Below are 15,274 nucleotides of genomic sequence, written 5' to 3'. Positions count from 1 at the left end.
CACCACAACCACAAATTTCAGGCCAACAACCTCTCAACAGAACTACGAATCATCAGAAATGCAGTAGGGTTTTGAGTAAGTGGGATTGGGGAAGATGGGAAAATTCAAGACTGAATGGTCTATTCCTCTTTCCACAGGGATCCATGCTGTGGGCACTGTTGTTTGTGAGCTATATAAATGATTTGCAGGAAGGTGTCGGTTGCCTGATTAGCAAGTTTGAAGATGACACCAAGATCTGGAGTAGCAGATAGTAAAGGGGACTGTCAGAGAATACAGTAGAAAATAAATAGATTGGAGAGATGGGCAGAGAAGTGGCAGATGGAGTTCTACCTGGGCAAATGCGAGGTTTTGCATTTTGGAAGATCTAATTCAAAAGCGAGCAATACAGTAAATGGAAAAGTCCTGGGAAAAATTGACGTACAGAGAGATCTGGGTGTTCAGGTCCATTGTTCTCTGAAGGTGGCAACGCAGGTCAATACAGTGGTCAAGAAGGCATATGGCATGGTTTCCTACATTGGACAGGGTATTGAGTACAAGAGTTGGCAGGTCATGTTATAGTTGTATAAGACTTTGGTTGAGCCGTATTTGGAATACTCCATACAGATCTGGTCACCACATTACCAAAAGGATGTGGATGCTTTGGAAAGGGTGCAGAGGAAGTTCACTAGAATGTTGCCTGGTATGAAGGGTGCTAGCTATGAGGCGTAGGTTGAGTAGATTAGGATTATTTTCATTAGACAGATGGAGGTTGAGGGGGGGAACCTGATTGAGGTCGACAAAATCATGAGAGGTATAGACAGGATGGATAGCAAGGAGCTTATCCCCAGAGTGGGGGACTCAATTACTAGGGTCACGAGTTCAAAGTGAGAGGGGAAAGTTTTAGGGGAGACATACGTGGAAAGTTTTTTACGCAGTGGGTGGTTGGGGAACTGGAACGCGTTGCCAGTGGAGGTGGTAGAGGCAGGAACAATAGTGTCATTTAAGATATATCGCGACAGATACATGAATGGCAGGGAGCAGAGGGATACATATCCTTAGAAAATAGGTGGCAGGTTTAGATATAGGATCTGGATTGGTGCAGGCTTGGAGGGCCAAAGGGCCTGTTCCTGTGCTGGAATTTTCTTTGCTCTTTGTTCTTCACTTCTATTACTAGTGTTCCCAAAATGTAGTTATAGTCATAGAGTCCTATAGCTTGGAGGCAGGCCTTTTGGCCCAAACTGGTCCATGCTGACCAAAATGTTCATCCATGCTAACCCTATTTCCCTGCACTTGGCCCATATCTTTCCAAACCTTTCCTATCTAGGCATCTGTCCAAATGCCTTTTAAATGCTGTTAACGTACCTGCCTCAATCACTTCCACTGGCAGCTCATTCCATATGCGTACCTCCCTCTGTGTAAAAACGTTGCCTCTCAGGTTCCCTTTTATTCTTTGCCCTCTAACCTTAAACTGATGCGCTCTAGTCCACGATTCCCCAACCCAAGGAAAAAGACTGAGTGCATTCACCCTATCCATGCTTCTCATGATCTTACACACTTCTATAAGATCCACCCTCAGTCTCCTATGCTCTAAGGAAAACGTCCTGGCTTGTCCAACCTCTCCTGATAATTCAGACCATTGAGTCCTCCCCATAACTCAGACTATTAAGTCCTGGCAACATCCTTGTAAATTTCTTCTACACTCTTTCCAATTTAAGAACATCCTTCCTATAACAAGGTGACAAAAACTGAACACAAGTGTGGCCTCACCAAGGTCCTGTACAGCCGCAACATAACTTCCCATCTTCTGTACTCAATGCTGTGACTGATGAAGGCCAGTGCACCAAAAGTCTTCTTCACAGCCCTGTCTACCTGTGTCTCAACTTTCAAAAAACCGTGCACTTGAAGTCCAAGGTCTCTCTGTTCCCCTACACTCCTGAAGCACCTACCATTCACTATGAAACTCCTACTTTGATTTGGTTTTCCAAAATGCAAGACCTCACACGTATCTGTATTAAACTCAATATTTGCCATTTCCTTCCCCAGCTGATCAAGGCCGTGTTGCAATTTCTGAAACCATTCGTCACTTTCAACGATACCGCCTATTTTAGTGTCATCTTCAAATTTACTAACCATGCTAAAAATGGTAAAATTCTTGGTAGCGTAGATGAGGAGAAAGATCTTGGTGTCCGTGTACATAAATCCCTGAAAGTTGCCACCTAGGTTGATAAGAAGGTATATGGTGCGTTAACTTTCATTGGCAGAGGGATTGAGTTTCGGGGCCAAGAGGTCATATTGCAGCTGTACAAAACTCTGGTGTGGCCGCACTTGGAGTATTGCATACAGTTCTGGTCGCCGCATTATAGGAAGGATGTGGAAGCTTTGGAAAGAGTTCAGAGGAGATTTATTAGGATGTTGCCTAGTCAGAGGGAAGATCTTATGATGAAAGACTGAGGGATCTGAGGCTTTCTGTTAGAGAGAAAGTTGAGAGGTGACATAATTGAGAAATATAAGTAAATCAGAGGGTTAGGTAGGGTGGACAGTGAGAGCCTTTTGCCTCAGATAGTGATGGCTAGCATGAGGGGACACAGCTTTAAATTGAGGGGTGATAGATATAGGACAGATGTCAGCGGTAGTTTCTTTTCTAAGAATAGTAGGGGCGTGAAACGCCCTGCCCGCAACAATAGTAGACTTGCCAACGTTAAGGACATTTAAATGGTCATTGGATAAATAAATGGATGAAAATGGAATAGTATAGGTTAGATGGGCTTCAGATTGGTTTCACAGGTTGGCACAACATCGAGGGCTGAAGGGCCTGTACAGTGCTGTAATGTTCTATGCCTTGGATATTTTCATCCAAATCATTGATATAGATTACAAACAGTAATGGGTCCAGCACCGACCTCTGAGCCACTCCACATGCCATAGACCTCTAGTCTGACAAGCATCCTTCCACTATTACCCCCTGCTTCCTACCATCAAGCCAATTGTGGCTCCAATTTGCAAGCTGTCCCGGATGCCATGCTTTCTAACCTTCCAGAGCAGCCATTTCTTTGCCATGATACATTCTCATCAGAAAGGACCATAGAGCAGTAGCAATGCACTATAGTACAACATAAGCATAAGTAACAATAACCAAAGCATGCAGTATGAACTCCATTGCTCCTTGATCAATGTTCTGTTCTTTGCTAACAGGGCACAACAGGGAGGTGATGGCCTTGTGGTATTATCACTAGACTATTAGTCTAGAGAGCCAGGTAATGTCCTGGGGATCCAAACTCTAATACTGCCATTGTAGATGGTGGCTTTTGATTTTAACAAAAAAAAATCTCAGATTAAGAGTCTAATGATGACCAGGAAACTATTGCCAACTGTCAGCAAAACCTGTTCGCTTAACATCCTTTAGGGAAGGAATTCTGCCATCCTTAATTGGTCTGGCCTACATATGACTCCAGACTCACATCAATGTGATTGATTCTCAACTGCTCTCTGGGCAATTAGGGATGGGCAATAAATACTGGCCTGGCCAGGAACATCCATATCCCCTGAATGAATTTAAAAAAAAACTCCAAGTAAGTGTCAATCTGAAGTACATTGATTTGATGCAAGAATAAGATTTCTGAATGATGAAGTTCATGATAGATTCACAGATTTAGAACAAATTGCTGAATGTTCAAATAAAACTTGTGCACACTGAATTGTGGCAACAAACACTCAATTGTCAAAATGCAAGGTTCCTCAGCTAGACGTTTTGCTGTAACATTTATGATATCATGCTGGTACGGAATCTAGTTTGGACGCAGGATGGGAAAATAACAAAAAGGAAGATCTGTGAATGGACGGAAGACAGAAGGAATTAAATGACAAAAGAGTTAGTTGTGGAGGGTCAAAGAGAGTGTGAAGCAAGAACAAAACAAAGGAAAGATTTCAATTCAAGTGATCTTATGCATCTTCTGAACAGTCAGCAAGTGCCTTGCTGTTGGTGCTCTCTCAGAGGACCTTATTTCTCCCATGTTGATGATCCCCATATACAGCACACCAACTAGATCTAGAACCCAGGGTGACATTCTCCGATGTAAAGTAAACCACTCAGAACTGAGATGAGGAGAAATTTCTTCACCCAGAGAATGGTAAGCTAATGGAATTCTTCACCACAGAGCGCAGCTGAGGCAAATCAGTGAATGGTTTCTAGGAATTAGATATAGCTCTTAGGGTTAAAGGGATTAAAGGACATTGGAGAAAGTTGGAATAGAGGACTGAGTTGGAGGCTCAGCCATGATCATATTGAATGGGGGAACAGAATTGAAGGGCCATGGCCTACTCCTGTTTCCTATTTTTCTATGTTTTCCTGGATCCTTCCCCTCCAGCACCAGTTGTTCTCCAGCCCTGATTAATGCCTTAATCTTGTAGGGTGCAAGCACTACTGCCTTCAGATCTAACTCTAGCTGTTAGGTACCGTGTCCATATTCCTTTAACTATACTGTGCCTGACCACCTTTATATTCCTTTTTGCTCCCTCAGTTAAATGACTCCCTGCACTATGCAACTGTGGTAAGTTTATCCATCTCATCTGCAGTCCCTGCTTTTGTTTATGCAAAGTGTGAAAACTTCCAATCTGTTGGAAAATTGCTGATACTCCCATTGCTACCTTCCCTTTGAAATTAATTAATGCAAAGCTACATGTCCAAATCTATGATATGCACTAGCATCAGGTTAGGCTTCCTTCTCGGAATACACAATGATAAAATTACCCTGGAGTGAAAATGTTTATATTTACCACAATTTCCAGTCTTGGGAGGCTAATCATCATTAGGCTTTCTTGTCAAAATTACCTTCAAATCATTGCATCTCAAACAGCAAATCAGGACAGCAAAATAAAGCATATTTACTTTTACCCAACAATTGACCATGTTTTTTTTAACTCCAAATATATAAACAAAGCTTGCTAGCATACATTCTGGCTTACACATAGCCTACTGAAATACAATTTTTTTACTGGTGAGTGGCAGATTTCTTGGAAGTGATACTTTACAGACGACTGACAGTCAAATGCTGGGAGGGTCAGTGATGAAAACAAAAGTAATATTTAAGTGTAACCTCTGTCTGAAGGTTCTCTTTCAGTTACCAACAGATTATGTATTTTCAGGATTTTCTGCTTACATTTCAGGTTTATAGCACTGACACCTCTTTTTTCTTTCATTTTTATGGGACACTTACAATGAATATAAATATGATGCAGTATCGATTTGGTGATGTGTGTACACAGGTACCTGTAGGTGATATGTTTATGGTGCCACTTCTGCCCAGTTAATGCGTAACGCTTTCTTCTAACACTAAATCTAACGTTGGTGCCAAACTGGTCAGGCACACCACAGCGCGGCTTCTTCATCCAGCTGTGAAAGATAAAAGAACACATCCTTAAACTTGTGCATTTGTTCTCCATTTTTAACAATGAACTTCACTGCTTTATTTTTCTTTCAATGCTCTTTCAAATGAAAACCTCAGTTCAACAGCTTGCGGAACTGTTCATCAGTTCTTTAAAGACCTGTCCTGACAAATTAGCAGGAATCGACCCACCGCATGATTTACACCTTAAGCAATTTTCCTTTGAACTAAGTCGAACTTTACATCTGGTAAGTATAGTCCCAGAGGACTGCTCTTTCATTAGTTAGAGTGATGACTGGTGGTGAGTTTAACATGAAGGTCACCATACCTCAGGCAAGGGTAGGATTGAGAAGGTGGCACCTATGCTGAGGAGTGGATGGAGTTTAATTTAGATAAATGTGAGTTACCGCATTTTGGGAAAGCAAATCAGAGCAGGACGTCTACACTTGATGGTAAGATCCTAGAGAGTGTTGCTGAACAAAGAGACCTTGGAGTGCAAGTTACAGATCCTTGAAAGTAAAGTCGCAGGTAGATAAATAGTGAAGAAGGCATTTGGTATGCTTTCCTTTATTGGTCAGGAGTTGGGAGGTCATATTGTGGCTGTGCAGAACATTGGTTAGGCCACTTTTGGAATATTGCGTGCAATTCTAATCTCCTTCCTATCGGAAGGATGTTGTGAAACTTGAAAGGGTTCAGAAAATACTCACAAAGGTGTTGCCAGGAGTGGAGGGTTTGAGTCATGGGGAGAGGCTGAACAGGCTGCAGCTGTTTTCCCTGGAGCATCGGAGGCTAAGGGGTGACCTTATAGAGGTTTATAAAATCATGACGGGCATGGATAGGATAGATAGATGAGGTCTTTTCCTTGGGGTGGGGAGTCCAGAACTAGAGGGCATAGGTTTAGAGTGAGATAGTTTAGGCAACCTTTTCACGCAGAGGGTGGTGCATGAATGGAATGAGCTGCCCGAGGAAGTGGTGGAGGCTGGTACAATTTCAGCAATTAAATGGCATCTGGATGGGTCTATGAAGTGGAAGGATTTAGAGGGATTTGGGAAGTGCTAGCAAATGGGACTAGGTTAGTTTAGGATAACTGGTTGGCATGGATGAGTTGGACCAAAGGATCTGTTTCTATACTGTACATCTCTATGACTCTACATGGTAATATCAGCCAGTACAAGATTTGAATCCACACTGTTGGTATTCCTCTGTGTCACAAACTAACCATCCGTCCAACTGAGCTAACCCACTTCAGCTAGAATGATAAGAATGGGGGATGGATCAGTGCAACACAGGCACCCAACTAATGTTTCATTTCCCACTTGGCGGGGCACTCAAAATATCCCCCCATGAATACCAACATATCATTGCCACTCATGTTCATTCAATGTGATTAGAGTTTTAGTCCCTTTGAAACAGACTTTTGCTTCATCTGAGGAAACATTCCAGAGAAAGATTCCCACTGAAAATTACAAAGGTTTAATGGACCTGATTAAATTTTAATTGTATTTATCAATGAAATATATTTTGGCCATTTAATCATTTGATTATAACATTATAATCCTTCTTTTTACTCATGATGAATATTCAGCTATCTCCACTGTTTTCAATCAGTTGATATCTAACGTTTTAAACCAATGGTTGATTACAAGCATTTCAGTGTATCTTTTCATTTTGCTGAGTGGCCCGAATAATTAAGGTACCTTTGTTTTAATGCTGAAGTACTAATGATACAATTTTTGGTGTACTGGATAAACCTTCAGGTAAATATGCATATTGGAACAAATGTCATGTTAATAAGTAAAATATGGAACAGCACAAGCCAAAAGCTATAATTTCAATCACCCTTTGCATAATAGTGATGATTAACTAGCAGAAAAAATATCCCCATGGTGTAATGTAAAGGTCTCCATTTAACAGCACAATTAATTAATTAAAGATTAATTCTTGTTGATCCGAGACTAAGTGCTTTAACCGCTTGCTAACATACTTTACAATTCACAACTGTTAACTGGTTTAATTATTTCATGCAAAAACTCAAATCCTGGCAAGGTCAAGTTCTCTTCCGATCAATTTTGAAACAGTGTATATCATGACAATAAACAGTTCTGAAATAATTTTACTTATATTACTTACATTTCAAAATATAGAACTATATCTGGAAGGCAGTCATTACTGTTTACAACAAATAAGTTCACACACCACAGCAAAACTGAAACACCTCTGAACATGAGGAGATTTTTCAAACAAGACAAACAAAACAGATTCTCACCTCAAGGTGATATCACTATATCACATGAAAGAAGCAAGGGGCAGAATAAAAAAAAAGTGAAGCTATTAAGGTGTCATTATCCATACAATAAAGTGAACTAAAGCAAGCTGTACATGTAACATAATTACATAGAACCAACACTGACTTTTAAGCACTTTGTGCTAATCTACCTTATCAAGAAGGACATTTGCCTAGAAAAAGAGTGAAGTACAACACATTTGCTTAAAACGCAACCTGATTTTAGAGACACATACTTATTTTTAGAGAAATGTACGAAGAATGTTTCTTAAATATTGGCACAATAATTTCAGGATATTTATTTGTTAGGTATGTTAGGGGCAAGGGCAGGTGTCCACTTATTGCAATCTGAATTTGGGAAGTTGTGAACATTCATACTCATCTCATGTTTCTCTTTGCTAAAACATATACAGCACAAAAATGACGCACTTATTCCATTATTATTGCAAATCTAACATCAGAACTTAACACAGTAGATTGGTTGTGGTTAAGTAAAATTGCATCTAAGTAAAATAATTCACTATTAATTATGCAAATACAATTCAATCTAAATTATGAAAAGATATCAGATAATTTAACAATTTTTACAGCACTCGAAATTAGATCAAATTATAAATTGTCAATATAGTAAGCAAGTTCATTATATGATTGAATACTAACTTAAGAGTGTGTCAGATTCAAATGAAAAGTTTGCTTAATTCCATGAGGTGCTGGGGGATGGGACTACAATTGGCTGCTGTCTCACTATACAATGAATGGATTTGAGTAGAGTACAGGGATATCTTGTTGCAATTATACAGGGCCTTCATGAAACCATCCACTTCCATGATGACCTTATAAGGGTTACTATTGTCGCATACAGTGGCCCAGATGTTTGTCTTTCCCAATTCCTCCATATCTGTTGGGCTGTCGTTAAGCTACTATAAGGCAAAAGGTTTATCATTCACCAGCAAGAAAGTTCCATGAAATTTTCCTCAGCTAATTGGCATAAAAGCTGCCTTTTGTTCTGTGTGTAAAACAAATGTAAATAGCTAAATGTCCAGGATACGTCAATAACAGGATCCATTCATTTACAGGATGTGCTGCCTGGACCAGCATTTCTTGCCCATAGGGTAGTTAAGAATAAGCCATATTGCTGTAAGTCTGGAGTTATATGTAAGAAAAGCAGCTCTCTTCCCTACAGGGCATTAGTGAGCTAGAGGACATTTACCCAACAATGATTTCATGAGCTCTTAGCTCCAGATTTTCTTTAATCAAATTTGAATGCTACCACCGCAGGATTTGAACCCAGAATCCTTGAGTTCATAAGCACAGTGACAACACCACTAGGCCATCATCTCCACCGTGCTCTAAATTGCTGTGCGGATTCAATATTCTCCATCATTTGAGGATCTTTTCTCCCTTTACATTTGGTTGAATACATCCATGGCTTCAATAACCCACATCTTTATTCTAAGTTGGCAGGAGAACAGCAATGCAGGCATTATTGGGCAAACAGAAGAGTGAAATGCATAAACTTCTAACAGGAGGATACATATTTTGTTTGAGACATTGGGGAAAAAGAACTGCACAACCTCTAGGGACAGGGTGATCTTGACAAACCAGAAGTTAATTGTAGCACCTGAAGAAAGACGACATTGACATCTGTTACTGAATTTCTCTCTTCCATGACTGCATAGCAGTGCAGAGAGAAACAAAAACAATTAGTTTAGCACCTCCCCCTTACAAGCAGAAGACCGATGTCCTCATAATGTGACACAGGATTATAGCTATAGAACTATTAGTGATTGTGTCATCTTATTAACACTAGGTGAGTGACAAACCCCTACATCAATATGGCAGTACTAAGTCTGTGAGGCAAGAGATCTGGGGTACAAGACTTGCAGTGCTGGAATCCTTTTGGCTAGCACCACAAAATCTTAGGATAACAACATATGCTAAAGCCTCTGACAGTTTTTGTCAAACAATAGTTGGGTATCGGGAGGGAAGTAGAAAGTTAAAAATTACATAACATCTAATTAGCAGTGTGATCAGCTAGACTACTGGCTAATGGATAGATTATTTATAGTTGTCAGTCACCTGATGAAAGAGCAGTGCACCAAAAGCTAGTGCTTCCAAATAAACCTGTTGGACTTTAACCTGGTGTTGTGTGAGTTTTAACTTTGTACATCTCAGTCCAAAACTGGCACCTCCAAATCAACAGAGGGAAGCACTATGTTGACAAAGATCAACAAGCTTTAGAATTTGTTTTTCTGTAAATAAAATTAATAATTTGTTTGGAATATGTTGTGCTTTTCAAAGAATCAGCGAATGGTTGTAGCACAGAGACATTTGGCACTTTATATCTTTTCTGGGTCTCTGCAAGAGTAACTTCCTCAATCCCAGTTTCCTGGAGCCCCCTATAATGTTTTTCCTTCCCGAAGATACTTATCCAATTTTCTTTTGAAAACTGTGATTGAATCTGTCTTCACTATATACTCATGCATTGAATTCCCAATTCTCACTTCAAACTCTGTAAAAGAGTTTTTCTTCAATTTGCCATTACTTCTTCTGTCAATCACCTTAAATCACTGCCCTTTGGTCTTCAATCCTCTTTGTGCAGTTAGTTACAGAAAAAGGAGAATTTAGGCAGTGCATTCTTTGTCACTCAAGTAAGATTTCATTGCAAAGTTACATTGGACACTGTGATTTGCTACAGTGGAAGAAAGCGAGCACTGCAGATGCTGGAGACAGAATTGAAGAGTGTGGTGCTGGAAAAGCACAGCCAGTCAGGCAGCATCCTGATGAAGAGCTTATACTCGAAACCTCAATTCTCCTGCTCCTTGGATGCTTCCTGACCGGCTGTGCATTTCCAGCACCACACTCTTCGACTCTGAGTTGCTCAAGAGCCAACTGGTGGAGCAGGAAGGAAGGGAGGCTCAAGAGTTGCCATTCATGTGATCACATGATAAAGGAGTTCCTGAACCTTTGTGCTGCTTGAAGGTGATGTCCATTTGGATAAATTGAGTAATTGAATGGAACAGTATACATCATCGACATGAAGTCACACAAGTCTCCTGGAGAGTGGTTTGGAGTGATATGGTACTGGAAAAGTTGCAGTTTCTTGTCACTTCTAATTTCGGCAAGTGCCCAAAAGCATCCTAGATGAAACCATCAGATGCACAATTCAAGTAAAATATTGTACAAAGACAAATGCAGCCTCTTTGCATCCTGTCCTCTGATATGCTGTCAGATTCCTGCCGTTTATGTTTTTTTTATGCAACTCCTCCACTCTTGTGTTAACTTCGATGTGAGTTTGAGGATTGGGGAGACTGGGGGTCTGAAAAGTTTTCCAGTGAGTAGAGAAGCACTATGTCAAAAAGAAGTGGATGTTTCAGTAATTGAAAAGTGTGATGTGAGTTAAAGAAAATGTTCTTCACAACACCTAATTAGCAGTGCGATCAGCTAGACTACTAGCTAATGGATGGATTATTTATAGTTGTCAAATTGCTACAGCCACTCTATAAGGATAATGCTAGCCATAGATATGTCAGATGTGGCAGCTGGTTTGAAGCTTTGGTTTCTCGGACAATGAAAAACTACAAATACGTATGTGCACAACATTCCACTCACATTGTAACATGCCCTTTTTCCTGTCTCAATTTAATCAAGTAAACATGACTGTTTGAATCACTTTCATTTAAGTTAATGTGTTATGTTTTGAACATTTCAGATAACAAGCACGCTACTCCAGAAAGGAAAGACATGTAAGAACACCTCCCCCAGGTGGTCTCACATTGTGGGAAGCATCCCATTTTATTGCAAATTGGATTGACTTCCTATTACAGTTATGTGCAGTTGCTGCAAAGTAGTCTATTCAAGGCAGTGGCAGAATTAGCAGGGTTTTATAACTGAGGCAGATGTGGAGGGAAATTGTTGCACATTTTTAAATCTGTGGGAATGAAAGGTTAAATGTTATCCATTCCAAAAAACTAGAATTGCTGTTGTTGTAACATTTGAAGAGATTCACCTGTAAGGCAACTGCAGCTTTAGCTTCAGGCCAATTCATTGAGCTGCATTTTGTTGTCAAAATTACAATGAGGTTAATGATGCCCACTGTTAGTTATACTTCTAATTTCGGGGGGCCGAAAGTGAGGACTGCAGATGCTGGAGATCAGAGTCAAGATTAGAGTGATGCTGGAAAAGCACAACAGGTCAGGCAGCATCCGAGGAGCAGAAAAAGCGACGCTTCGGGCAAAAGCCCTTTATCAGGAATGAGGCAGGGAGCCTCTGGGGTGGGGAGATAAATGGGATGGGAGTGGGGCTGGGGAGAAGGTAGCTAAGAGTACAATAGGTGGATGAAGGTGAGGATGAAGGTGATCGGTCGGAGAGGAGGGTGGAATGGATAGATGGGAAGGAAGATTGGCAGGTAGGACAGGTCATGAGGATGGTGCTGAGCTGGCAGGTTGGAACTGGTGTAAGGTGGGGGAGGGGAAATGAGGAAACTGGTGAAGTCCACATTGATGCCCTGGGGTTGAAGTGTTCTGAGGCAGAAGATGAGGTGTTCTTCCTCCAGGCGTCAGGTGGTGAGGGAGTGGCAATGGAGGAGGCCCAGGACCTGAGTGTTCTCGGCAGAATGGGAGGGCGAGTTGAAATGTTCGGCCTAGAGGCGGTGTGGTTGGTTGGTGCGGGTATCCCAGAGATGTTCCCTTAAAACACTCTGCGAGAATACGTCCAGTCTCCCCAATGTAAAGGAGAACCCATCTGGAGCAACGGATACAATATATAACATTTATGGATGTGCAGGTGAAACTTTGATGGATGGAAGTCTCCTCTGGGGCCTGGGATGGAGGTGAGGGGGAACGTGCGGGTGCAGGTTTGGCAATTCCTGCGGTGGCAGTGGAAGGTGCCAGAAGGGGAGGGTGGGTTGTTGGAAGGCGTGGACCTGATCAGGTAGTCACGGAGGGACTGGGGAGGGAAATATATCCCTGGTGGTGGGATGCATTTGTAGGTGGCGGAAATGTCAGCAGATGATGTGGTTTATGTGGAGGTTGGTAGGGTGGAAGGTGAGGACCATCGACTCCCACAGCTACCTGGATTACACCTCTTCCCACCCTACCTCCTACAAAAATGCTATCCTGTATTCCCAATTCCTCCGCCTCTGCTGTATCTGCTCCCAAGAGGACCAGTTCCACCACAGAACACACCAGATGGCCTCCTTCTTTAAAGGCCATAATTTCCCTTCCCATGTGGTTGAAGATGCCCTCCAATGCATCTCATCTACATCCTGCACCTCCGCCCTCAAACCCCACCCCTCCAACCGCAACAAGGACAGACTACCCCCGGTCCTCACCTTCCAAGCCTGCATTATCCAAATCGCATCCACAATTCATCAATTGCATTACAACCAATTCGAGTTAACGAAACACATATTATATCACAACAACCTGTATTTGTCCGAGCATGTGGTGATGAGGCGGATTATTCAGGTTCCATTGTGTTCAGGGATGTGTAGATTAGGTGGATTAGCCATGGGAAATATGGAGATAGAATGGGGAATGAGTATAACTGGGATGCTCTTCAGAGGGTTGGTGCTGACTCAATGGGCCAAATGAACTCTTACAGTCATGGAGTCATAGAGATGTACAGCACAGGAAACAGAGCCTTCGGTCCAACTCACCCATGCCGACCAGATATCCCAATCCAATCTGGTCCCGTTTGCCAGCACCTGGTCCATATCCCTTGAAACCCTTCCTATTCATATACTCAACCAGATGCCTTTTAAATGTTGTAATTGTACAAGCCTCCACCACTTCCTCTGACAGCTCATTCCATGCATGCACCACTCTCTGTATGAAGAAGTTGCCCTTTAGGTCCCTTTTAAATTTTTACCATCTCACCCTAAACCTACACCCTCTAGTTCTGGAGTCCCCCAACCCAGGGAAAAGATCTTGTTTATCTATCCTATCCATGCTCCTCATGATTTTATACACCTCTATAAGGTCACTCCTCAGCCTCTGACGCTGCAAGGAAAATACTCCCACCCTATTCAGCCTCTCCCTATAGATTAGATTACTTACAGTGTGGAAACAGGCCCTTCGGCCCAACAAGTCCACACCGCCCCGGCGAAGCTCAACCCACCCATACCCCTACATTTACCCCTTACCTAACACGACAGGCAATTTAGCATGGCCAATTCACCTAACCTGCACATCTTAGGACTGTGGGAGGAAACCGGAGCACCCGGAGGAAACCCACGCAGACACGGGGAGAACGTGCAAACTCCACACAGTCAGTCGCCTGAGTCAGGAATTGAACCCAGGTCTCTGGCACTGTGAGGCAGCAGTGCTAACCACTGTGCCACCATGCCACCCACAAATCTGCCAACCCTGACAACATCCTTGTGAATCTTTTCTGAACCCTTTCAAATTTCACAACATCCTTCCGATAAGAGGGAGACCAGAATTGCACATGATGTTCCAAAACTGTCCTAACTAGTGTTCTGTACGGCCGCAACATAACCTCCCAACTCCTGTATCCAATGCTCTGACCAATAAAGGAAAGCATACCAAATACCTTCTACACTATCCTAACTACCTGCGACTCCATTTTCAAGGACCTATACCTGCACTCCAAGGTCTCTTTGTTCAGCAACACTCTCTAGGAGCTTACCATTAAGTGTATAACTCCTGGTCTGATTTGCCTTTCCAAAATGCAGCTCCAGCCATTTATCTAAATTAAGCTCCATCTGCCACCCCTCAGCCCATTGACCCATCTGATCAAGATCCCGTCGTAATCTGCGGTCCACTGCACCTCCAATTTTGGTGTCATCTGCAAACTTACTAACTATATCTCCTATGTTCACATTCAAATCATTTATATAAATGACAAAAAGTAAAGGACCCAGCACCGATCCTTGTGGCACTGGTGGTCCTCCCTATATTCCATGAGATCTAACCTTGCTAACAAGCCTACCATGAGGAACCTTGTTCGACGCCTTACTGAAGTCCATATAGATTACGTCCACCGCTCTGCCCTCATCAATCCTCTTCACTACTTCTTCAAAAAACTTAAATCAAGATTGTGAGACATGATTTCCCACGCATTAAGCCATGTTGACTATTCCTAATCAGTCCTTGCCTTTCCAAAGGCATGTAAATCCTGTCCCTCAGGGTTTCCTCAAACAATTTGCCCACCACCGATATCAGGCTCACTGGTTTATAGTTCCCTGGCTTTTCCTTACCACCTTTCTTAAATAGTGGCACTACATTAGCCAATCTCCAGTTTTCCGGAACCTCACCTGTGACTATCCATGATACAAATACCTCAGCAAGGGGCCCAGCATTCACCTCTCTAGCTTCCTACAACGTTCTAGGGTACACCTGATCAGGTCTTGGGGAATTACACACTTTTATTCATTTTAGGAGATCCAGCATTTCCTCCTCTGTAATATGGACATTTTTCAAGATGCCACCATCTGTTTCCCTACATTCTATATCGTCCATGTCCTTCTCCACAGTAAACACTGATGCAAAATGCTCATTTAGTATCTCCTCCATCTCCTACAGTTCCACACATAGACTGCCTTGCTGAACTTTGAGGGGCCCTATTCTCTCCTGCATTACCCTTTTGTCTTTAATATATTTATAAA

At 42.0% G+C, this 15,274-nt stretch overlaps 1 protein-coding gene across 2 annotated transcripts in view; it reads right to left on the bottom strand.

Annotated features, from left to right (window-relative positions):
- LOC140477070 (matrix metalloproteinase-16-like) overlaps positions 1–15,274 on the bottom strand; it is a 255,528-nt gene that overhangs the window by 138,548 nt on the left and 101,706 nt on the right. For both annotated transcript variants that reach the window (XM_072570289.1, XM_072570290.1), the window contains one exon: positions 5,252–5,368. In XM_072570289.1, the coding sequence (XP_072426390.1) occupies positions 5,252–5,368 (117 nt within the window). The remainder of the gene's footprint in view (positions 1–5,251; positions 5,369–15,274) is intronic.

This window comes from Chiloscyllium punctatum, chromosome 5 (genome assembly GCF_047496795.1).
Source record: "Chiloscyllium punctatum isolate Juve2018m chromosome 5, sChiPun1.3, whole genome shotgun sequence".
Classification (NCBI taxonomy): domain Eukaryota; kingdom Metazoa; phylum Chordata; class Chondrichthyes; order Orectolobiformes; family Hemiscylliidae; genus Chiloscyllium; species Chiloscyllium punctatum.
Note: the sequence above shows the minus strand (reverse complement) of the source record. Positions and strands in the feature narration are given on the sequence as shown.